The sequence below is a fragment of the Arthroderma uncinatum genome, assembly GCF_011692745.1.
Source record: "Arthroderma uncinatum strain CBS 119779 chromosome Unknown scaffold3, whole genome shotgun sequence".
NCBI classification, from domain to species: domain Eukaryota; kingdom Fungi; phylum Ascomycota; class Eurotiomycetes; order Onygenales; family Arthrodermataceae; genus Arthroderma; species Arthroderma uncinatum.
This window is the reverse complement of record NW_022983865.1, coordinates 4,169,702-4,192,382: the sequence shown is the minus strand read 5'-3', so window position 1 is coordinate 4,192,382 and position 22,681 is coordinate 4,169,702. Positions and strand designations below refer to the sequence as shown.

General features: G+C 49.2%; 7 protein-coding genes across 7 annotated transcripts; 3 read left to right on the top strand and 4 right to left on the bottom strand.

Annotated features, from left to right (window-relative positions):
* Positions 1-269: 269 nt before the first annotated feature.
* On the top strand, positions 270-1,902 carry GIQ15_05035 (uncharacterized protein; the record flags this gene model as incomplete). Its single annotated transcript, XM_033552452.1, has 2 exons — positions 270-1,806; positions 1,868-1,902. The coding sequence occupies 2 exons, from the start codon at positions 270-272 to the stop codon at positions 1,900-1,902; spliced, it is 1,572 nt and encodes a 523-aa protein (XP_033406182.1).
* A 346-nt stretch (positions 1,903-2,248) lies between these two features.
* GIQ15_05034 (uncharacterized protein) lies at positions 2,249-3,022 on the bottom strand (the record flags this gene model as incomplete). The annotated part of the gene is made up of 1 exon (XM_033552451.1): positions 2,249-3,022. The coding sequence occupies one exon, from the start codon at positions 3,020-3,022 to the stop codon at positions 2,249-2,251; it is 774 nt and encodes a 257-aa protein (XP_033406181.1).
* A 1,103-nt stretch (positions 3,023-4,125) lies between these two features.
* On the bottom strand, positions 4,126-6,047 carry GIQ15_05033 (choline transporter Hnm1; the record flags this gene model as incomplete). The annotated part of the gene is made up of 6 exons (XM_033552450.1): positions 4,126-4,882; positions 4,943-5,194; positions 5,255-5,435; positions 5,511-5,590; positions 5,655-5,701; positions 5,817-6,047. 6 exons carry the CDS (start codon positions 6,045-6,047, stop codon positions 4,126-4,128), a joined length of 1,548 nt encoding a protein of 515 aa, XP_033406180.1.
* Positions 6,048-9,149: 3,102 nt separating this feature from the next.
* On the top strand, positions 9,150-10,239 carry GIQ15_05032 (uncharacterized protein; the record flags this gene model as incomplete). Its single annotated transcript, XM_033552449.1, has 3 exons — positions 9,150-9,298; positions 9,360-9,493; positions 9,557-10,239. The coding sequence occupies 3 exons, from the start codon at positions 9,150-9,152 to the stop codon at positions 10,237-10,239; spliced, it is 966 nt and encodes a 321-aa protein (XP_033406179.1).
* Positions 10,240-14,069: 3,830 nt separating this feature from the next.
* On the top strand, positions 14,070-17,018 carry GIQ15_05031 (uncharacterized protein; the record flags this gene model as incomplete). Its single annotated transcript, XM_033552448.1, has 3 exons — positions 14,070-14,177; positions 14,240-14,681; positions 14,761-17,018. 3 exons carry the CDS (start codon positions 14,070-14,072, stop codon positions 17,016-17,018), a joined length of 2,808 nt encoding a protein of 935 aa, XP_033406178.1.
* Positions 17,019-18,737: 1,719 nt separating this feature from the next.
* On the bottom strand, positions 18,738-19,058 carry GIQ15_05030 (uncharacterized protein; the record flags this gene model as incomplete). Its single annotated transcript, XM_033552447.1, has 1 exon — positions 18,738-19,058. One exon carries the CDS (start codon positions 19,056-19,058, stop codon positions 18,738-18,740), a length of 321 nt encoding a protein of 106 aa, XP_033406177.1.
* Positions 19,059-21,877: 2,819 nt separating this feature from the next.
* Positions 21,878-22,477, bottom strand: GIQ15_05029 (uncharacterized protein; the record flags this gene model as incomplete). The annotated part of the gene is made up of 1 exon (XM_033552446.1): positions 21,878-22,477. One exon carries the CDS (start codon positions 22,475-22,477, stop codon positions 21,878-21,880), a length of 600 nt encoding a protein of 199 aa, XP_033406176.1.
* Between the last annotated feature and the right edge of the window lie 204 nt (positions 22,478-22,681).

Genomic DNA, 22,681 nt, shown 5'->3' with positions numbered 1-22,681 from the left:
GGAATGCGTTCCGGATAGCATGAACCATGCATCACCATGCCACTGGCTCCGTTTTTAAGCTTAGAGGCGACGGTACAGAGAATGGTCAACGGCAGGTATATGTGCGATATCACATGTACTGAACGCCATTGTGGCTATTCCCGTTACACAAGACGGCCCCTTAGAAAGGATAGGAGATCGAATTCGAGGACTTAAAATATTAGACAGGCATCCCCGGGACCAACTCGCCGTTCCCACTCCACGGCGCTGAGGTATACGGGAATTCCATCATGTCTATCGACGAAAAACCGACCCACCAAAGCTCGGAGTCTAGCAGCGGAGAGCTAGGACGCAGTGATGATTCGGAGGCGAATAGTACAGATTGTGCTTATGATCTGGATGGCCTCCTAGCGCTAGGATATGTTCCTGAGCTCAAACGAAACCGGTCCTTACTCACACTCCTAGCCCAATGTCTCGCAATCGCAACGGTACCCTATGGCGAAGGCGGGCCTCTTCTGAGTGCTATATACGGCGGTGGACCACGAGCAATCTTCATCGGGTGGCTAGCTGTCATGGTGCTTGACCAATGCGTTGCCTTCTCCCTCGGCGAATTGGCATCGCGGTACCCAACCTCCGGAGGCCCGTATTACTGGTCGTTCCAGCTCGCACAGAAGCACAAAATCGTCCTGTCGTTCATTAATGGATGGATATGGTTGATTGGAACATGGACGATAACGCTTTCTGTCAATTTCGGGTTTGCGGGACTCATCGGCGCAACCGTGACCATGTATCATCCAGATTGGTCTGCGAATAGTTGGCAGCTGTTGCTGATATTCTTCCTTATGTGCATCCTTGTGTTCGTCATCTGCGCATTTGGCAACCGGTATCTTCCCAAGGTGGATATGGTATGTGCTACATGCACCATTATAACCATTATAATCGTCCTCATTGCACTATCAGTCAAGGCTGGAGCAGGTCGTCACAGCATCAGTTACGCCCTAGCACATTATGATACCTCCTTCTCCGGCTGGGGAGGGTTTACTTTCTTCATCGGCCTACTCCCGGCAGCATACACCTTCTCCGCCATCGGAATGATATCCTCCATGGCCGAAGAAGTGTCTGATCCCTCCGTCACAGTCCCCAGGGCAATGAGCCTCTGCATCCCCATAGCCGGCACTACGGGGATTTTCTTCATCCTACCAATCTGCTTCACCCTCCCGCCGCTGGCAGACATCATCAGCAAGTCCCCCGGCGGTCAAGCGCTGCCATATATCTTCAGTGTCGTCATGGACTCACCGCACGGCGGGCTCGTCCTTATGGTCCTAATCTTTATCCTCGTCCTTCTTTGCGATATAAGTGTCACTGTCGCCGCGTCCCGCACCACATGGGCATTCGCACGAGACGACGCCATCCCTCTATCTCACATATGGTCCCGGGTTAATAAGAAATCAGGCGTCCCTGTCAATGCCCTGATTCTGCTAACCTTGGTGCAAATGCTCCTTGGTCTGATAAATATTGGGAGCACCAGTGCGTTTACTGCATTTGTATCAGTGGGGGTCATTGCATTGGCGATCAGCTATGCAATCCCTATCGGTATCAGTCTGTATTATAAGCGCAGTGAAGTGCTCAAGGCAAAATGGAATTGTGGACCCGTCCTGGGAGCGGCGGCCAATGTCATCGCCCTTGCTTGGATTGCGTTCGAGTTGGTTCTATTTAGCATGCCGACTGCTCTGCCAGTTACTCCGGTTTCGATGAATTACTCGTCCGTGGTGTTTGTTGGTTTCTTGGTCCTGTCAGCAGTGTGGTATTTCCTTTATGCAAAGACATGTAAGTTCGACCTTCTCCTGACACATTGCCAATATCTAGATGTTAACTTCTTTCATTCTAGCATACAAGGGTCCACCCGCTTCGGAAGGAATATGATACGAACGCATCGCTACAAACTACAGTATAAAGCGATGTCATGTCATACTAGACAGATGTATTATTAGAGTCCCGGAACAAATTCAGTCTATTTAGCCTGCGAGAACATTGGGCGGGGGTATAATTAGATAACGTGCCCATGAAATCAGCAAAGAACATACGAGAGAGAAGGAGGGAAGGAATGGGAGGGAGAAGGGCCTGTAGTTATACCAACGTCCGTAACAGTTTGGAGGTTGAGATATGGGGACCAAAAAGTGAAACGATATGGGAATCGGTATATTCGGGTATAAGTAAAGAAATAGACATAAAACATTATAGTAGGCGTATATAGATCAAGTCCACAGCTTCATCGTTCCTCGCAGTGACAGGCATCCTCTTCATCAATCAATATGACAGCTGCTAGTCTCTTCTCAGGGCCGGACAAATAGATATCTCCAGAGTAGAATTCTTCGTGGTCTGGTGGAAGTTGGGACTGCTGTCTAACATTCGACTGGGTGGTGACACTCCATATGGCAGCGACTACTTCAACGACGACGGCTGACACAAAGAAGACGATTATCAGCACGGCGACTATGAGCGTCCAGGCCATGATGGGACGAGCGGAAAGCCAGTCGAGAAACGCAGGTAGATCACGGTTGGCGACTATGTCCTCGAGTCGAATTCTACTCGCGTAGGCAACCGGCACTGATGTCGATGACGGCAGTGACACTACCACCAACGACGTTGGCGATGTTGTAGATGTCGACGTAGATGTTGATGTTGATGTTGGCAGCGCGTCTAACTGCTCTTTAAGCGCGGGCGTCGACAATTGGGTCTCGGCTGCCGCGCCGGGTAAAAATGGGGATTCCGCCTCCGATTTGTCCCGCGATGGGCTCGCAGTTCTACCCGAGGACGGCCATCGGTCAACGAGATATTCGTACTTCTCGTTCAGAATGGCGTCGCAGTCGATGAGTATCTGGCGCCCCCTACTGCTGGTGATGTAAGGGAATATCGCGCTGCAGGGCTGGGACCCTATGGCCGGGAGAGGAGGCGTATCTTTGGCAGCGTCTGGGAGCAGAATTGGGGCTGAGAGGGCGATTTGGAGGCCGCAGAACGCAGCGGAGACAGTAGATGCTCTCATCCTGCACTGTATCCGACAGATTGGAAAGATACGGAGCACGATCAGGCGGTTTGCGTGGTGAGATCGTATCAGCTCGCAGCTCGACAACCCTTTTAACGCACCCTAGCAAAGACTAGAGGCCTCTTCGGTACGATAAGATGGCCTCAGATAACCACAGCTGATGCTAGCCTCGCTACAGGAAGCGAAGCTTTACCGCCAAGTCATAAGCTATCTGTAGCCTCAGACGAGAGAGATGATGCCCAAAGCACTCGCCATCGACGTTCTAGCAAGATTAGATCCGAAGGTACGAAAGGAACGAAGAGAAGAAGCAGCGGCGCGAGGCGAAGATATATTTTTGCTTTTCTCCGTCGTCTCATGCAGAAGCACTAGGCCATCTATGATGTACGCTATATACTAGAAGCTTGTTGTCACGACCATGGGTACCTTTTATATGGCCGACACCGCAAACAGGTACTCCGGGTACTTTGGAACCATCGTGCGGCGCACCGCCTGATCCTTTGGGGGGAGAGAAGGGCATTCCTCCATGTGCCTGGACGGGCGGGCTCGAGTGGACGGCCGGATAGTTTTGGCTGGCTAGGGGCATCCACAGGGGGTCGGCCACAGCATCACAACTGTTAAATAGCCATATTAGCATACGGAGAATGTCGTGGAGAGGAGGAAGAAGGAGGACTCCGTAGGAGGTGAAGATAGGACGTTGCTGGCAGTTACAGATTTTATGTAGATCTCCAGCGGTTACCCCAGACTCCCTGTCTTATCCCCGTGCTTCATGTTCAGGAGACGTTTTGTCGCATCTTTTTCGAGTGTTTCTTGCTTCACTTTTATTGATCCGTGATATTACGTAACGGACTCAGGGGTCTTTATAGTGATGACTAATAAGAGATCTATTGTATTACGTAATTTTTATTGGTGAAAATGCAAATTACCTAATGATACTCCACGTGACCATAAAACTATCTCCAGGATTACTTTTCTTATGTAACGAGTGCCTACTCTAGTTGCTATGTATAAAGAATGTTATGCTTGAAACATCCAGCAATATGTACCGACGAAAAGAAAGGAGATGCAAGAAAGGAAGAACAAAAACAGACAGACAGACGGACAGATCACTCTACTCGATCCAACTTGACGTCGTGGATCGCTAGGATCTGTGGCCCAACGTAGCTCTTTCGGCGGACGAGATACCAAATGACCACGAATATCGTCACGCCGCCAGTCATCAACGACGCATAATTCATCGACTTGGCATCCACGGGCATCCCGAAGGGGAAGCAGAAGATCACAACGAAAACCATGATATACAAACAACTGACCCCGTTCACCACGAAGCCTACCCAGCCCCTCATGAAGAAAGGGCCTGGCACGATGCTGGTGCGGCCGCGCAGGAGGTGCGGCAGGATGGCAGCGAGGTATGAGAGGGTGGACAGCTGGACGTAACATCCGACAAAGGCGTTGAAGGCCGTTGTCGATCCGACGTAGATGCATCCAAGGACTGTGACGACCAGAACGCAGACTGCGGTAGCGTTGAATGGGTTGTGGTACACGGGATGCACCCGTCCAATGAACTTGGAGAAAGGGGTGGCGTTATCGCGGGCCAAAGTCCAGAGGACGCGGCCGGCGGTGATGTAGCAACCTACACAGGTGATAAAGGTAGGTAGGAACGCGATGATAAGCAATCCTAGGGCGCCAGCCCTGGTCCCGGTAGCTTGGTGGTAGATGGCGGCCAACGGGAAGGTGGTGTAGGTTCCCAGCACAGCCCCAAGATCGTTAATCGAGTAAAATAGCGCGATCATGTATGGGATTGCAGTGACAAAGCCGGTGACAGTCTGGGCGAGGATTGCGCGTGGAATGTTCTTGCTCGCACTAAGCCATGCATTAGTCTCGATTTTAAAGCTTTCGATTTAGCGACCGGAGGACACTCACTTGGGGATCTCCTCAGCCATATGGGAAGTCAGATCACTGGTACCAACACTGTACGCGCCGTTGAGCATTCCGATTAGGAATACCAAGCCGTCGCTTTTATATCCCGTGGTATTGGTCCAGTCCCTCCACACAAAGTCGTTTGTGGCATAACCTTTGCCATTGTAATGGGGCATAACGGCGCATACTATAATGGTAACAAACACACCTGCAAGGATGAGGAACATGCCAATGTTGGAGATCATCGGAAGAGCTCTGTTGGCATATAGTACCGTGAGGCAGCACATCCAGGTACAAAGCAGGTAGCAGACGAACACCTGCCATGCCTGCGGCATGTGAGTTGGGTGGAATATCAGGTACATAGACATAATCTGATTTCCGAGAATGGACGATATAGACGATGCACCGAAAAGCCAGGCCAGTGCGTTCCAGTATCCCGCAAACCAACCGACCGGGCGGCCATATGGACCTGCAGTAGCAGTGGCCCAATGGTACACTACAGAGGGAATGGATTAGGTTCGTTATCAGGCAAGAAATATTTCCTGTGAACTAGTGGCCGTTGATGACTTACCTCCAGCAGCAGATGGAATCGCAGAAGCTAGCTCAGCTATGGAAGCAGAGATAAACCAGTAGAACATGGAGACAACCACACTATTCGAGTAAAAGTTAGCATTATTCCTTCACTCATCATACGAACGTATGCGCCAACACTTACTATTCGTAGATGACTCCAGGAGGGCCACCATTGAAGATAGCGGTTGTCTAAGCACATGGATAGCGTATCAGTAACGGATATAACGTTTTTATCGCAGCAATTAAACGTCGGATAACCCGATAGCCAGGTTAAGGAATATAGGGAGGTAGGGATATTACTAACAATACTGCCACCCATAGCAATCCAGGTATTTCCTGCCGTAACTCCAATAGCGCACATACTCATCAGACTAAAATTGCGATCAAGCTCCTGCCTATGACCCGATGAGTTTAACATGGGGTCTAAATCAGGCGAAGATGGCGACTCGGTTGCTGTAACCGTGGCGCCAACCTCTTTGATCTTGTCCTGTGGCATCTCCGACGATGATTCGATTTCCTTCTCGGACATTGTCATCGTTGCGGCGTTCTAGACAAATAGTTCAAGAAGCCACACGATGCTCTTTGCCGTTCCGATGCCACAGATCGGGCAAAAGGCTTGGGTAGGCTTCGGGTTATGCGGTTAGCTACTCTGCGAACAGACAGCACCGGATCAATGGAAATGAAAGACGCCGCGGTAAAAAAGAAATATTAATAGACGTAGACAATGGCCGCCGTAATTAAATATAGAGAAAATAGGCTCGCGTTGCACGGTCAAAGGGATTGGGCGAATTGGATATCCTGCAGAGTAGGACAGAGCAGGGAGTTGGTCAGGATAGTCGACTCCCAATCATGTCACCACCAAGCAAGAAGACACTTAACGAGACTCGAATTGACTTGGTCACAGGTCACAGTACGACGAGGAAGATTCAATAAATGATTTTCTCGTGGTCAAAACGTCGACTAAAAACGTGGCACCGGCTTTTTCTAGAAATCAGGGTGATCCCTCTAGATGAGCAGGACAACAGGGGAGTACGCCTTGTTGGAGGTCAAATGAAACCTCAGGAGAGTGTCGATAGTCCACCATGAACAATGGCTTGTTCCCTGATATAGAAATAAAGCCGTATCCTAGCAGGCCTGTCTGCAGTGTGCACCTCACTTGTCCTACCGGACCAGCCACGTTAGACCAAAGTAGACATCGCGCAAGTCCAGACTGGAAGGTGGGCAAGCAGCATCAAGCATCGTCGTTGGTCTCGTGGAAATACTATACCTCCACTTTGCATGGGGTGCTGGTCTGCGGAGGCGAGGATAGTGTAGCATGATGCAGCGAAGAGTGGATGTTCCATGCACTGAGATAGAAGACCTTGACCTAGCGAAGTCCGATGTGATTGGCATGGAGATAGGTGCTAGTAGATTTAAGGATTAGGCCGGTTCCATTTCGCGAGTGGGCTTTTAGTGGGCAGAGTCTTCGTTCCGCCAGCCAGTCCCCCTCGTCTTCCTTGTCCCTTCGGCTTGACTCTGGGTCTTGTCTCGTATATGCACGAGGGAGCCGGGGTACGGAGTACAGAAAGCTGCTTCATAGGCGCGGAAGGAAAGCTACCCGTAACATCCATACTCCTGTAGTCGGAAGTACTTAGTGTCCTCACAGCCCAGCAAGCCATGGATGGCAAGGTTGCCGGCGAAAATATATGATGGGTGATATTATGTGAAAAGGTCGGGATGTCCAGGCACATAATCTGCAAGCACGAAGAGACCGTAGTTATGCAGCCAGGTTTCTGCATGTCTGGTGAGACATTTTACAGCAGGTTTGTTTCCTCGACAAACTCCGTAGATGTTCACGCTCATCTCAGCGTGACCGATATCTCGGTGATATCTGCTACTTTTGTCTGTGCCGTGCCGCGTAACCTATATGCTCCAGTGGTCATATAATTCATATATGTTATACACACGTTGTTAGGTGTGCGTAGTACTTTTAATACCCGGTTCTAAGCAACGGCATGGCAAGCCACGAGCTGCATAACAACCCTGCAGGTGTTCCTGTCAAGCCATCTGCATGAAACATATGAATCGTCAATCACCTTGATTTATCTTCGACGAGGGTGAGTTTTCTGGTAAACTCTAGGAACCCCCTTTTTCGGTCCTATCGAATGAGCCATCGCGCGTAAACGCTGCGGTCCGTTATCGTATTCCCACGAGAAAGCAAATTTCGAGAGCGACTGTTTGCCCCAGAAAGCATATTTCTGGTTAGCTGGCATCGCTAGCCTTGCATCATAACCTCGGAGATGCATCATATATCCCAAGTTGCTATAGGACATGTGCATATCTCGATCTAAATGCACGGTAACGTAGCCCGTATACATGCCCCAAACTCGGCCACCCTCGTAACGAAATCTTCCGCCACGGCGCAAATGCCACATTTTTTTTTTAGCTCACCGGGTGCCGTGAGAATCTTGTGGGTGTTCTGGCCGGCAGCCACATTCCGTTACCCCCATGTTGATGGCCAGGCTGTCTGGTTTCATACCCGACTGGTCCACCCAAACTTTTTTCCCGAGGCGCGAGCTTGCTCTATATCTGGGGCAACTTCTGGCGTTCTCGTTTTCTCAATCTATCCTCCAGCCTTAGCCCCAAGCCGTGGCTTGTGTAAGTTAGCGAGCGAGAGTCCCCGAAACTGCTTTCTAGAATTTTGGGTGCGGCCTTTTCATGCAGAAGCCACACTCTCGTGGAAAAGCGGCAAGATCTTGATGAACCCTAGACAACGCCCCTGAAAATTTATCGATACCCTTCGCTTCCCTGCCGGGGTTTGTAAATGAGCCCAGGGTCGTCATTGGCCCCTCGAATGGCATCAAACTTTATTAGGAGACGATGCAAATCTTGTATACTCCCTCCCCCAATGTGAAGGTGAACATTCCGCGTTCCCCCAACACAGAGTACGGGGTGCATACATAGTAGAAAACCATACTTTCTGTCAGAAATGCTTCAGATAGTCCGATTTTAGGCTACCCTGAGGGAAAACGCCATCTCTTGCACCCCAAGATGGGCTAATTACCAGATCCACTCATGGCGTGAACAGCTAATCCCTACCGAAGGATGCCGTAAGCTTGCACATACGGGGTTCTAGGGAGCAAGAACGGTCCTGGTTCGAGAAAGATATATATTCAATCATCCTCTGTCGCAGATTCACCCACATGTAGAAAATTCCAGTGGATTGGGTACGGCCGAAACCTGACGGATTATCAACAATAGCGGGCGAGATATCGAACAAGGTGGATATTTAACGCACTTCAATAGCCTGCCTCCTCACAGGTTCGAGACATCACCTGCAACGATGACTGCCTTAGATACCTCATATGCCGCTGGCTTCAGGAAGGAAACATGGGTCTTATACTCCTTCGGGATGCTGGTTCTGGTCCTAAGAACGTGAGTTTACCCATCTATGTGGATAACGGGGTCATCCCACCTGTGAGAGAGCATTGGCTAACATGGAGACGATTTGTTGACGGTTCATAGTATTGCTCGAGTGCGGCGACTCGGATTGAGGTCGTTACAGCTCGATGACTATATAATGTTGACTGGCGGTGTATGGTACACACTGTTATGTGTGTCACTGAATGAGGTGGTCTCAGTCGGAGGTTCGAATTTGATGGATGAGGAGGATATTAGGAATCTTACGCCCGAGATCAAGGCCGAGCGTATCAAAGGCAGCAAATGGGTGTTCGTTTCTGAGCATGCGTTTGTGATGACTATTTGGTCGTTGAAGGCGTGCATGATCATACTATATCGTCGCATAATGTATGGATGGGACCGCATTCCTAGATCAGGAGAACCAATATGCTAACGGCTTGTTCGATAGGGAGGGTTTGCGCCAACAACGTCTGGTGAAGTACCTGACCATCTGGGTCGCTCTTGGATTTGTCGGTTCCGAGTTGGCTCTCTTCTTGATATGCCGACCGCTGCCGAACTATTGGGCCGTTCCCACGCCAGACTGTGAGTTGAAATCTTGAATCTATAAGCCGTATCTGCTTGCGCAAATGCTAAGACAGCAGCCAGACCAATGTTCCTCCTACCAATATTATGAGATCATCCAGGGCATCCTCGCCATTTCGTCCGATGTTCTCATGCTCGTTATCGCTATCCCCCTCCTCATGGCCGTTCGACTACCCCAGAGACAAAAGTTGATCCTCGTCTTTATCTTTGGACTAGGAATCTTCATTATCATCTCAGCCGTCCTGACCAAGATATACTGCCTGGTCCCCTCCTTGATCTCCTATGTGTACCTCAACTGGTACTTCAGAGAAGCCACAGTCGCCATGCTTGTCACCTGCCTACCCATGACATGGTCCTTATTGAGGGATATATTCCCAGCGCTGAAGAGTTGGACTGGTGGATCACGACAATACGGCTCAGGGAAGAATGCGACGACGCGCGGACGAACAAATTCACGCCCACTCCAAACGAAGGATCATATGCAGCTGAGTTCCGTCAGCCGAATGCAGTCAGCTCATGCTCATGGCCCGGACACCGAAAGCATGACTGGATCGAGCACCGGATATCCTGTACCTCACAACCGCAACAGCCGGTACTATGATCAAACAGACACAGAGCCATTGAAGTCAATTCACGTTCGACAGGATGTCACCGTTACCGTACAAGACGAACGGGACAGTGAAGAAACGCTGTCAAGCACTTATCAAAGACAGCAGCGAAAAGCTGCTGGTTGGGATATGGCCTAAGGCGACGCCATCCGATCCTGATGCAAAACTGCCTCCTGGGCCCTTTGCCATGAATATACCCTTATAGGAAGAAAGAGTGTTAGGCGTTTGCGCGGATTTTTGGCTTTTTTTATAATTCTTCGTGGAGATCTTTTTCTAGGGATAATGATTTGGGTGGTATCCCGCTTCTGTGTTTATAGTAATGACAATTTAGATAAAGACTATTAATTGATATCAAGATCTGTTCTTATGCCTTCATCAAGGACGTTGAAGAGTTTGATCTGAGAAAATGGAAGGGCTTGCCCTAATCAGGTTGTGTTTTGATTAATCAGAACCAGGTATTATTTGGAATATAGAGGTTCTGTCTCAGCAATTGATGGCATTATGTGGAAGATAGCAGTATTACTTTTATTTATGAGATAACTGGTGATAAGTATAACTAAAACTGCTAAAGGACAATGTCTGGGACTTTCCACTAATCCTTATTGTCTATATCTAAAGTGGGACACAGTACAATCCATCTTCCATATCTAGGCCCTATTCTAGGCCTTCATGTTCAGCCTCAAGACAATCATATAATACAACCTTTATCTAACTAGGATAAAGCCCTAGTAGTATACTTTGTTACTTATAGGTTTCTCGAGTTCTGCGGTAATAGTATGCCAGGGAGCTTTGGACTCGGATGTATAGACGGTTTGATAAACGGTACCCAGGATTGTTCTATTGTGCATGCCGGTGCCGTCATGATTGCCAGCGGAGTTAGGGTACAGCTCATCAGGCCAGGCAGCAGCCTGGAAGGGTACAAGTCTAAGGGATAAGTATCATTTAGACAAGCCAAGGCGTAATTTGAGAGGTCCTAGTTAGCTATGAACAGCTGTGTTTGGACAACCCGATTTTGGGGACTTATAGTAAGCGATCCTCACACTCTCATCTTATATATGGGGTTGTGACCCTTTAAACCAGCTTAATAGCTGTAAATGTGGCCACGGTAACTTTGCGCTTAGCAAGTCCTATGAGGACCCATTGTCTTGAAATGGAGCTCCGGAGTAGTGATAGAATGATCGAACGACGAGTTGCTTCGCAGCAAGCTATCATAGTCATGACAAGAAACATCGAAAACTGGGCAATCCGGGACCTTTTGGCGAGAGACAGTCAACCATGCAGTATTTCAATAATAGTCTTCTGCATTCATATTTCCCTATAAATTGATTATTCGTGAAGCAGAGCCGGCTGTTATGCCACTGCTACAACGCATGATGCTTATCTGCCTTACTATAGTTTGTATAGTTGGTACGGCAGATGTAATTCGAAACCAGCATTAGCTGGATGACTGTGCCTGCTAACCGCCTCCAATGGCTGTTTAGAAGATTAGGCTTGGGGGTTAGTCAAGACTGCTCGCTGGTGAATAGCCGGAGGATCAAAACAATGGTTGACGGAGTGTATCCACTGAGTATACCAGGCTCTGGAAACTGTGCCTTGTTTGCCGAAGTCCTAGAAGGTCCCACCAGTTTGAACATCTGTTTTGGGATGCTGGCCAAACAGATGCTGTATCGCCACAAGAATGAAGATCAACAGGAACACAAAACTATTGACAAGTAAGCAATATTTTTGTACAGCCAGCACAAGCATTTGAGGCGAGTCATTGAGGCTGGATCGTGTGTTTTTGAAGATAACTGCCTGAGTCCAGCTTCAAGGAGATAGATTCTAATAATGAGGCTCAATATAGATTCTTAGCCGGTTGAAAACAAGCTGGCCACATGTTTTTGTGCTGCCCCATAAACGTTGACTTGCGTGATTTGTGGCTCCATTGGCGTATGCACAAACCCTGCTCAGTATCCGTTCAATGTAACCTTAGCGGATAACAGCGATTTGATCCCTGTATACAGCATGTACTCCGGACAGGCCGGGGATAACTCCTTTTTCTCCCCCCGATGGCCAGGAACCGATCATCTAGGAAAAAGAGGCAACTCTCGTCGATGATCTCAGCGAGGAAGCAGACGCATTATTAACGGGAAACACCGAATAGTTGGATCAAATGTAGATCGTAATGAGAGAGTTCATAGAGGTTTCTTATATGAAGAGCATCCCCTCCCTCTGCCTTTCATCTCCCACTCCCGTCTTCCGCGATTGTTTGCCTCATACCCCTCTCTTCGCCTAGCCGCATCTTCCGACCAGGTACAGACGATACAGCGGGCATTATCGCTGTACCATTATGGAACTCCAGCCAAGTACCGAGTACTAGTCGACTCGGAAGCCCACGCGCTAGGACAGGCTTCCTTCGTCCATCTCCGTCTCCAGCGCGGGACGTACCAGGAAGGGCGGATTGAGCAGTACCTATAGCTGACGGGACATATAGGGTGGTGTAATTTCCCCTGCGCGAGAAGACCGGAGCTCCTAACCGCATGCGGGGCGTGGATGGGCGTGTTGTGCTGCTGGGGCTCGCGGTGATTTGCCTTGAGTCTTGAGATGAAAAAAGGAAAAAGCCCGAAGGAGGCTCTGCGCAGGTTGTGCCCGGGCCACCAAGTAAGTCCGCGGGTTAAAGTTGTTCCCTCCGGTCCCGAAAGGGCTTCAACTTCACCGTCAACATCAACTTCACGGCTTCACCAACCGTCAAACATCAAGGACCATGTCGACGTTAACATACATATCGATATCAGTGATGGCAGCAGCAACATAATAGAACAGCATGGCGCAGGAGTAACATCATGGTGACAGGATAACAGCATGACGATATGTTGGAGCTGTCTATGGCGACTCCAAAACCAACAGTTATACCCTGGTCGTTACCAGACCAACGGAAGATGAATACCCATCGGCGGGCCTATCGTTCCACCATAACAACCTTGCGATGGACTAGCCTTGCATACAGGGCTCTGTCGTTCACTATACATTACTTACATCTGGTCGGGAGCCCGCCGGAACATCTTGTTCTGTTGCTCCTGCGATGCAACGTCTTGTGCTCGGTAGCATACGATCCCTTGCTACTATCCACGCATTTCCGCGCCTCGTGCGGTGTGCTGCATGGTACCTGGTACCTGCTGATGGTGTGCATCCGTAGCGCCATCGGCAAACACGCTATGTCCATTTCAAGTCTGGAGCTGTCCTGCTAGGCTACGCCGCGGACATCCAACTACATCTCGATTGTGGCCCAGTTGACTCGGATATGCTGGCAGATATACCCTCCCCTCCATGGCTATGTGAGCCACGTTATCGTTGGCGTTCTGGGGGCCAGATTCGGTCCTCGGACCTCGACATATCACAGCCGTGTGATCACAAAAGTCACAACGTGGTGACGCTCCCATTGTACGACTATGGTAGTATGGAAGTTCATGCATGAAATATGTTTAATTATATCTATATGTCGGAGATTCCCCTGGAATTGACGCCGTGCGATGTAATACTACCGGTATTGCCCACTGCATCCTTGCCACGAGCACAATACCCCTGCTATCATACTCCTACTACTGTACAATATGATAGTCTAGGATTGGAAATAATGAGTCAGAGGCTGAATAGGGAAGAGCGCTCTTCTGACCGCAGCCTAAACCTTCCCCCCCAGTCATTTCCCATGGCAGGCTTTTTTTTAGATATAACATCGCCGTCGCGTTGGTTCACCTTGCGACTGTTTCCTGTCCATCTTTTACTTTTTGGCCCTACCCAACTGCTCACAGGCCGTTAGCTTGTGTCCATTCATTGCGGTCGTTCCCGACATCACACTCGTTACTTCGAGGCTGTGTTCTCAGTGCCATTCTTTTCCCCTGAGCCGGAGCATCCATTTCTATAATATATATATATCGTCATTTGTGCTCTGTATACACCGTTATTCAGAACGCAGCAATCACTCATTTGACATGGCGTCTACAAAGATCATGGCGGCAATCATTGCCTTTATCTCCTTACTCGTATTTCCTACTTTTGCTTTGGACCCGTCTTCTAACACCAATCTCGTCACTTACTGGGTAAATGCAGCCCCTTCTTGTCACAAAATATGAGAACAACTGCTAAACAGTTACATGCATAGGGGCAAGGCTATGGCCAGTCACGGCTGGCTGAATTCTGTCAGCAGACGGAACATGATATCATTGTCATCGGTTTCGTCAACCTCTTCCTCGGCCAAGGAAAGGGTAACTACCCTGCAAGTAACTTTGGAAATCAATGCAATGGCAACACCTGGGAAACCCCAGATGGGAAGAAGACCGACTTCCAAACAGGATGCAACTATATCATAGAAGACCTGCCGAAGTGCAAATCTGCCGGAAAGACGATCTTGCTTTCCCTTGGTGGTGAGGTAAAGCCTGGCTCCGTTGGATATAGTCTCAATAGCGATAAATCTGCTGTTGACTTTGCAGATTTCCTCTGGGGCGCCTTCGGACCCGTCTCTCCTGAATGGACTGGTCCTCGACCATTCGGTGATACGGCCGTTGACGGTTTCGATCTCGATATTGAAGTCAACGGTGGCGCATGTATGTTCACGTATCCCTTTCATTATTATCACTTCCTTCAATTCGCATTCAAATTTCAACTAAGCACCTCATTACATAGTTTACGCAGTTATGGTCAAGCGACTACGAAGCTTGTTCACCACTGACCCATCACAGCGGTACTATATTTCTGGTGCGCCGCAGTGTCTTGTCCCCGACACCCAGCTCGGACCTGCAATCACCCTCTCGCAATTCGATTTCATCTTCGTCCAGTTCTACAACACACCCTTGTGTTCAGCTCGCAGCGCGGTCCTAAACACTGTAGGAACACAGTTCACATTCGAAGAATGGGTCAAATTTGTCCGCAAGAGCGCCAATCCCAATGCTAAGATCTTCATTGGTCTCCCTGGCTCTCCTCATCGGGAGTGGCAGCCCGATGGTCCTTTTGTGAAAAATGACCAGAACTATATCTCGGTACAACAGGCTCGGACGCTTGTTTCGAAATACATCAAAAAGTACCCTAATAATTTTGGCGGTGTGATGCTCTGGGACGCTACGACTTCGGACCGAAACCGCATCAATGATCGAAGCTATGCGTCGCATATCAAGGAGATGTTGATTGACTGTGGCCCTCCTAGACCAACGACAACTTCCACCTCTGTTAGCAGCACCAAAACTTCTACGTCAATGACCAAGACTTCGATGAAGACTACTAGCACTGAGATGTCCTCGTCGATGACCACATCGTCCTCGAAATCCTCGACGAAGACCTCGACGATGACTAGCACCAATACCTCTACATCAAAGAGTTCGTCTTCCACCAAGACCACCTCATCTACCAAGGCACCTTCGTCTTCATCCACCAAGTCGTCGTCGTCTACAATGGCCACTTCCTCCACCAAGGCGACCTCATCGACCAGGGTAACTTCATCGACCAAGGCCACCTCGTCTACCAAGACAACATCGTCTACCAAAACCACAACCTCCACTCAGACAAGTTCATCCACCAAGGCCACTTCTTCCACCAAGGCCACTTCTTCCACCAAGGCCACTTCTTCCACCAAGGCCACTTCTTCCACCAAGGCCACTTCTTCCACCAAGGCCACTTCCTCCACCCAGGAAACATCGTCTACTAAGGCCACTTCATCCACCAAGGCAGCCTCATCTACCAAGACAGTGTCATCTACGATGGCCACTTCCTCCACCGAGAAAGTCTCGTCTACAAAGTCGTCGTCCACTAAGGTCACTTCTTCCACCAAGTCTACTTCATCAACTAGGACAGCCTCGTCTACCAAAACAGTGTCATCTACAAAGGCTACTTCCTCTACCCAGGTAACATCGTCTACTCAGGCCACTTCTTCCACCAAGACAGTCTCGTCTACCAAGACAATGTCGTCTACCAAGCCGACGTCGTCCACTAAGGCCACTTCATCCACCAAGACTGCTTCGTCCACCCAGGTGTCGAGTACGTCGAAAACCCTCTATCCCACTGGAACAAATTCGACTCTGTCTTCCGGTGGGATGAGTTCAACTTTCTTCTCTACCAGTACTTGGATCTCCAGCGGTGGAATGCCAACTGTCATCACCACCTCAATGTTCCCCAATACTACCTCAACACGTATTGAGACAAGAACCCCAACGACCTCTGATGTTATAACTACGCGCACCCCAACATCCTCCATGCACCAGACTAGCTCTATGCACCGGACCTCCTCTACGCACCAAACCACCGGCGTAACGACGTCACTTCCAACTCGTATTACTACGTCAATGGTTACCGGGTCCTCGTCATCTGGCACAGGACGTCCAACTGTCACATCCGTGATCATAACATCATACACGTCTGTCTGCCCCACTGGAATCACCACAGTAACAACATCATATACCACAACCTATTGCCCTGAGACGGGTCATCCAACCACCGGGCCAGCTTCTGAGCCAACCTCTCCGGGAGCTCCAGGCACAGGCAATACTCCACCCCCACCCGGGATGGAATGGACTACAACCGTCACTGTGTGCACCAAATGCGCTTCCACCGCTACTACCATGACTCTCGTTATTCCAGTCAAGACCCCAGCATCGGAGCCAGTCATCGTCGGACCAACAGTGACTGTGATCCCCACGCCTGTGTCTAGCAATAAACCCGAAAAACCAACCACGTTGTCTAGTGTTTTTACTACTCCCTATCCCACCAAGCCCAACCACCCAGGTGATAGCAGTGGGGTGCCATATCCTTCCGGAACAGGCAGCAACACAGTGGTTAACCCCTCATCTACGGGCCCTTCCATGCCAGTATACACTGGCGGAGCCGCGTTGCCATCATTTTCGGTCGCGACGATGGTGTTTGGGGCATTCGCGTTTTATGCAATGATGGTATGATTGATCAGGTAATTGACCAGGTAATTGATGGTAATAAGTAATGGATTTGACTGTTTTTTTTTCGATGTTGATGATGTTTATGGGGATAAGCTCTCCCATATACGTCACTTACTTTCTACACCAAGTTTGGGGAAACAACTAATATTTTACTATTCTTGACCTTTTTCCACGTTTCTTGAGGGAGCTCTTTTTTGTATCTTTAACATTAATCATCTATACCCCTCCCTCTATACCTATCGTCTTTCATTTCCTTATTCCGGTCAAGTAATTGAGGTGGTCCCGGGAGATACCTAAATATAAACAAAATATACCGTCCTTTTTGAATTGATGCACCCCACAGCTAGAGTATCCAGGTCATTTACGATGAACCGTGTTGCCACTGATAGGAAGCCAGGTAGTTCCTCCGAGGTCGTGACTGGCGCTCCAACAGCACGACGGTAGAAGTATAACCACCAAAAAGGTCGCGGTCAAGAATCATAGAGAACTCAAGGTGAAACAGAGGAAGTGTTAGCTGTGTGCCTATTGGATATCCGCTAGGGCGGGAGGGCATTTGAAGGTTGTTCGGTCCGTCAGACACGGCATAGCACTGGTAATCTCCATGCCTCTGCCTTGACATATGCCGTGTCCCATCTCCTGCCCAGAATTCCTGTATTAGTTAATGAAGTCTAGAATGATATCTTTCATCTCTCGGATATACTTACACAGTCGCCTCCACCAAGTAAGCTTATTTCTCTTTTCTTTTTTGCCCCCTGGCTTGGAGCCACGGAACCCCTGAAAGTACCTGATATGTACACTGGATAACTACGGGAGAGCGATTATCCTTTAAGTATATTATAACTTTTACCGTGGATGCCATATTAATGGTCGATAAGGGTCCACCTGTCTTCGATTCTACTGGCTTAAACCAAAGACACCATCATGATTGACCGGATAAAAAGGAGAACTTGCCTCAGTTCTTGGCTTTGTGACAGAGATTTCCTTCGAGTTTTTCTGGTTGATTTCACTGTATATGAGTAAAAATCTGACAGTTTCCGCCGTCTGAGCAAGTTAATGACGCCGTTCCAACGGCTGCAGCGTTGACTGTGCAGTTGCATCATCGACGGTCTAGATGTTGAAGCCGTTGGATTTTGACTAGCTACCTAGCCATCCGGACTCCATTCGTGCATAAGCCCAGTGGGTCGACGGAAGAACCAACGTAAAATCGAGATGAAGTTGTCTCATTCTCACGGGAAGAAGAGAGGACTCCTGAGAAATAAGGGTCCATAAAACGATCCTCTTGTGATGAATGAACTCTCCTTAACTTTCTCAATCTCTAATTCGGTGTTATCTAAACTTCAAAACGCGGGAAAAATACGCCGAGAATGGTCGCAGACAATTATATTCCCAGAAACAAATTGGACGAGAAGAAAGAGTAAAAAGGTATCAAAATTTATGAACGAAAGAATCAGAGGTAAAAACTATGTACAATCTATTTTCCAGAAACAACCATGGGCCACCTTCCAAATCCCTGGAGAAATAAATTAAAGAGCGTGAGGGAAGGTGGAGGCCCGCTCAACATGTAAAATGATATTTTCTCTCTTCCCCGGCTCATTCTACCTTGCATCCCCATTCGTACTTTTCGTGGCGCGGCGTTAAAATGATTGCTTACGACTTGAGGACAAGGACGGGTGGTTTGGTTGGGTGGTGCCGTCATGTTTGGTAGAGTAGTTGTCAAGACATTTAAATGTAAGGGGTTGGAATGGTGGTTGGCCAGTGGTAGGTGCCAGATGGAACGACGGTGTCAGTGACGGTGCCGGTTGGGTATGGCAGGGTACCAGTGCCGGTTGGGATTGGGATCCCGGTGCCGGTTCCAGTAGGAATGCCGGTGCCAGTGCCAGTGGGAGTGAGGGTAATTTGGGTGCCCGTGCCGGTTGGGATACCAGTGGCAGTTGGGAGGGGCAGCGAGCTGCTGCTATCGAAGCCGAACAGGTCAAGCCAGTTGAATGGTCTGGCAGAGACTGCGCTGGCGAGGCCAAGGAGAATGACGGCGGAGAACTGCATTTTGATGGAAAGAGTGGGTTTTGAAATTTTTTTTGTTGGTTGTTTCTGGTGTTTATATTGGAAGGATAAGAAAAGAATGAATGTGTCTTTTGATGGAAGTGAAGCCTGTTCAACTATATCATCAAAAGGTAGGAATAAATGGCAATAGTTGAGGGAGGGAGGAGGATATTATATAGACAAAATGATTAGACCTCCCGAGGGGGCTAACAGGGGAGGGCGCGGGTATGGGTCGTAGACCGTAAGTATATGGTACTTGATATAAGTCAAGGACACCCTCATCTGATAGGCCCTGTAGCACGGTACGGGAACAGCATGGCGGCTGACTCGCCATGGGCAATTCTGCGCGCCCATACCACGCAAAAGCCGTGATTATACTTAAAGTTGGGTGGAGGTGCGGAACTTTTGACAAGTATACGCGCAGCCTCGACCCTGTCAGAAGTCAAAGACCATGGTACGGAGTACACCGTAGAGATTGCGAAGATCTCCTTATCACAGACCACGGCTTGGGGACACGTACGAGAGGCCAATTGTTGTCTCTGGCCCTCCCTCTTGGTCTCGCTCCGGGCTCCTCGAGACCCACAGATAATCAGGGCCGTGGGTCGTTTTTGTTGGAGAATAATCCGTCTAGAATATTTCCCGTCATCATTTTTTCTTTCTTTTGGACAGGCACAGTCAAATCAGAGGTGCAAACGTCCAAAGCTTCGCGGAGCCTGACACAGTGTGCAGGCCAATTGTCAGCGGATGGCATGCTCGGTGACGCAGCCGACTCCGCACCAACACGGCCACCATCCCGGCTTATACGCCAGATGATAGTAAATGCAATCCGTAATTCTGTGCATCGGCCTTGTTAATCGGGCCTACGGAGTGCCCGTGGCTAAACAGAGCGCCGACAGGACGCGTCCTAGTCCTGGTCCTGGGGTTCCAAGGCCGATCAGTTCGTCTTCTCTCTCTTCGTGATACGGGGAAACGAAGGAATGAAGCTTTGGTAGGGCGGACGAGGAGGCCGTGATCCTTGTGCACAGTGGAAGATCACTGCTCTGGTGAGAGAGATGCCCACAATTCTGCAAGAGAGCGCGAGCCAAAGAGCGTAGAAAGATAGAGAGTTGCATGAAGCCAAAGTCGTCGTTGATACCGAGATGAAACAGGGGCGAACGGAGGTCTTGGCAGGAAACATCTCAACTTCGACATACGTAGACACGATATCAATCTCGCCCTCTCTTCTAGTACTCCGTATGTACTTTGTACTCCGGTCTTGTATACTTTGTATCTGTACCCCGTTTTGTACTCCGTTTTGTACTCCGGCTCTGCTGTCAGCACTGCATAGCGTTGGAGGCCAGCCTTGATCTGGCCTGCATGTAGACCAAGTCATATCCATGGACGATCGTCGTCTTAGTTCTCAGGGAAGAACCGTCCAGTGCAAGGCGAACAGGACCCCAAGTCCGCGGTAGGCTTCGGAGGATAATTTCTATACAGGATGAGAGCCTGTGAATCTGGCAGTATAGGCTGATCCCGTCGCTGATTCCTGTCCGGGAACGGGGCAGGCCACTATCTCTGAATATTCTGACTCGTCAGTCGAATGCAAGAAGACTCCGCCGCTGATCTGCAAACCGCCCGATGATCTTGCTATCTTCCATGTCTTACTCGCCGTTCTGGATACGAGTGTTGAACATTTGGGAACCGGAGGCTGGAGAAAAAAACGAGATCCCTCGCCCCAGGGCTGTTGTCGTACGGAGTGCAGCCTGATAAGCATTGCTCCGTAGGAGGCTGATTCTTTTTATATATACGGCGTTTCGGGTGGTTCCTCAAGGCTTGCGCCTTGCGCGCGTGTATTCTTTCGGCAGCCGACACGTTTTGATCGCCTGGCCGAGGTTTGATTAACTTAATTCTTCCTTTTTTTTTGACATTTATGCAGGCGGGGATCAGGTCGTTAGAGTGTACGGAGTATGTTATAGGTGAAGGCCAAAAGGCGTGCGGAGTTTAAGGTACAAGTGGTTGCATCCGCGGTCCCGAGCAGTTTAAGCTAGAAGCCATGGTCTCCCGTTCATCTCCACCTTTATGCTCGCTTGAGAACATTCGCTAAACGTTCCGGCAGACATCTAGTGTGAAATAAGTGTGTTTGGTGACGACGGCAAGTATAAGTTGACTGCTCCGTTGGACGGCTTTGGGTTCCATAAAGGGCATCATTGCATATGTATCTGTATTGAGTCCACTCTTGCCAGAGTGTATTTCCGATATTGCTGTTCATATTATATCTATACATGCCCACCCATGTCCGCCCACATGTATATCTATCTCAGTTTAGAATGCCGGATATGACTCGCAGGCCGTTGCCCACTTTCATCCTCAAGTTGCTCCGATATTCCCACTTGCGCTGTATTGCAGGAGCTATATTAAGAGCATGACGCGTAGAGACCCATCAGCTTCGTGCTGGAGGTGCGGTCCGGTCTAATTGGGGCTCCCCGTGGTGAAAGTACGGGCAGCCTGCTAATGCACGAACTGTGCGAGATGAAATTGAAACAGGTTAATAGGTTAATTGAACGGAGGACGCCTTGCATATCGATGTATGGATCCGGTTCGTATCTGGGGCTACTTACGGCTCATGTAATCCGCGGGGGTGATATAGTGATATATGTCCAAAGGGCGAGGATGGAATCTTCAGAGTTATGCTGATCACAGCTAGGGTAGTGCGGGAAACCAAGGGAGTGCCTTGATATGATCTTCACTGCCCGTTCGGCCGGTTGTAATTATTCATGAGTACCCCCGGAGGAAGGAAATCAGAAATAGAAGCGGTTTGTTTCATTTGTCGCGTCATGCTCTTTTTAGCCCTTCTCTGCATCCAATCTGGGATATTTTGGCCGTCCCCGCCTGCCCTTGGTAACCCCTCGCTTTCGCTTATCATTATCTATTCCAACTTCTCCACAAGCTTGTTTCTCTCGAGAATTGTGTTTCTCGCTGGATGGCACTATGATCTCCACGCATATCATGCGCAAACTGGAGCTCTTGCCGCTTGATACCGGATGGCCGGACAATGCTTCTTTCTTCACCTTATCTCCCATATCTTCCCCATATTTCCCGCTCTCCGGCTCCTGTTTAGAAACGCCATCGTCCTTCTTCACATGTTCTTTCCCTTTTTCTTCTGCTTTATCTTCTTCCTGGTCTTGTTTTTGTTGCGCTCCCCGAGGCACAACAGTGACCCGTCTCAGTCTTGTGCTCTCTAGTGTGAGTTGCTTGTATTTCGGAGGTCGCCCTCTCTTCCTCTTCACCGGAATGGGTGGTGATGGTGCGGTATCGGCCTGTTTAGCTGCTTTGCTAGGTTCACTGACTGTCATTCCGACGCAAGGCTGTAAGTTGACGTTATCAACCCACTCCATGATGCTCGCATGCTTCTCCGCGCTCAGATAACGTCGCATCGTCGACATGGTGTCAATGATCGCTCTATATTCGGGCCACGGGAGATAGGGAATGGATGAAGGAATGGTAAGGTTCAGGGTCTTAATAGATCATCAAACTGAGGACTGAATGAAAGGTATCGCTGCTATCATGTCAAATGAGGTGGAGTTGCTGATCGCGAAAAATAAACTGCCATGCCACGGATAAATGGCATCGCATTAAAGGAACTAACG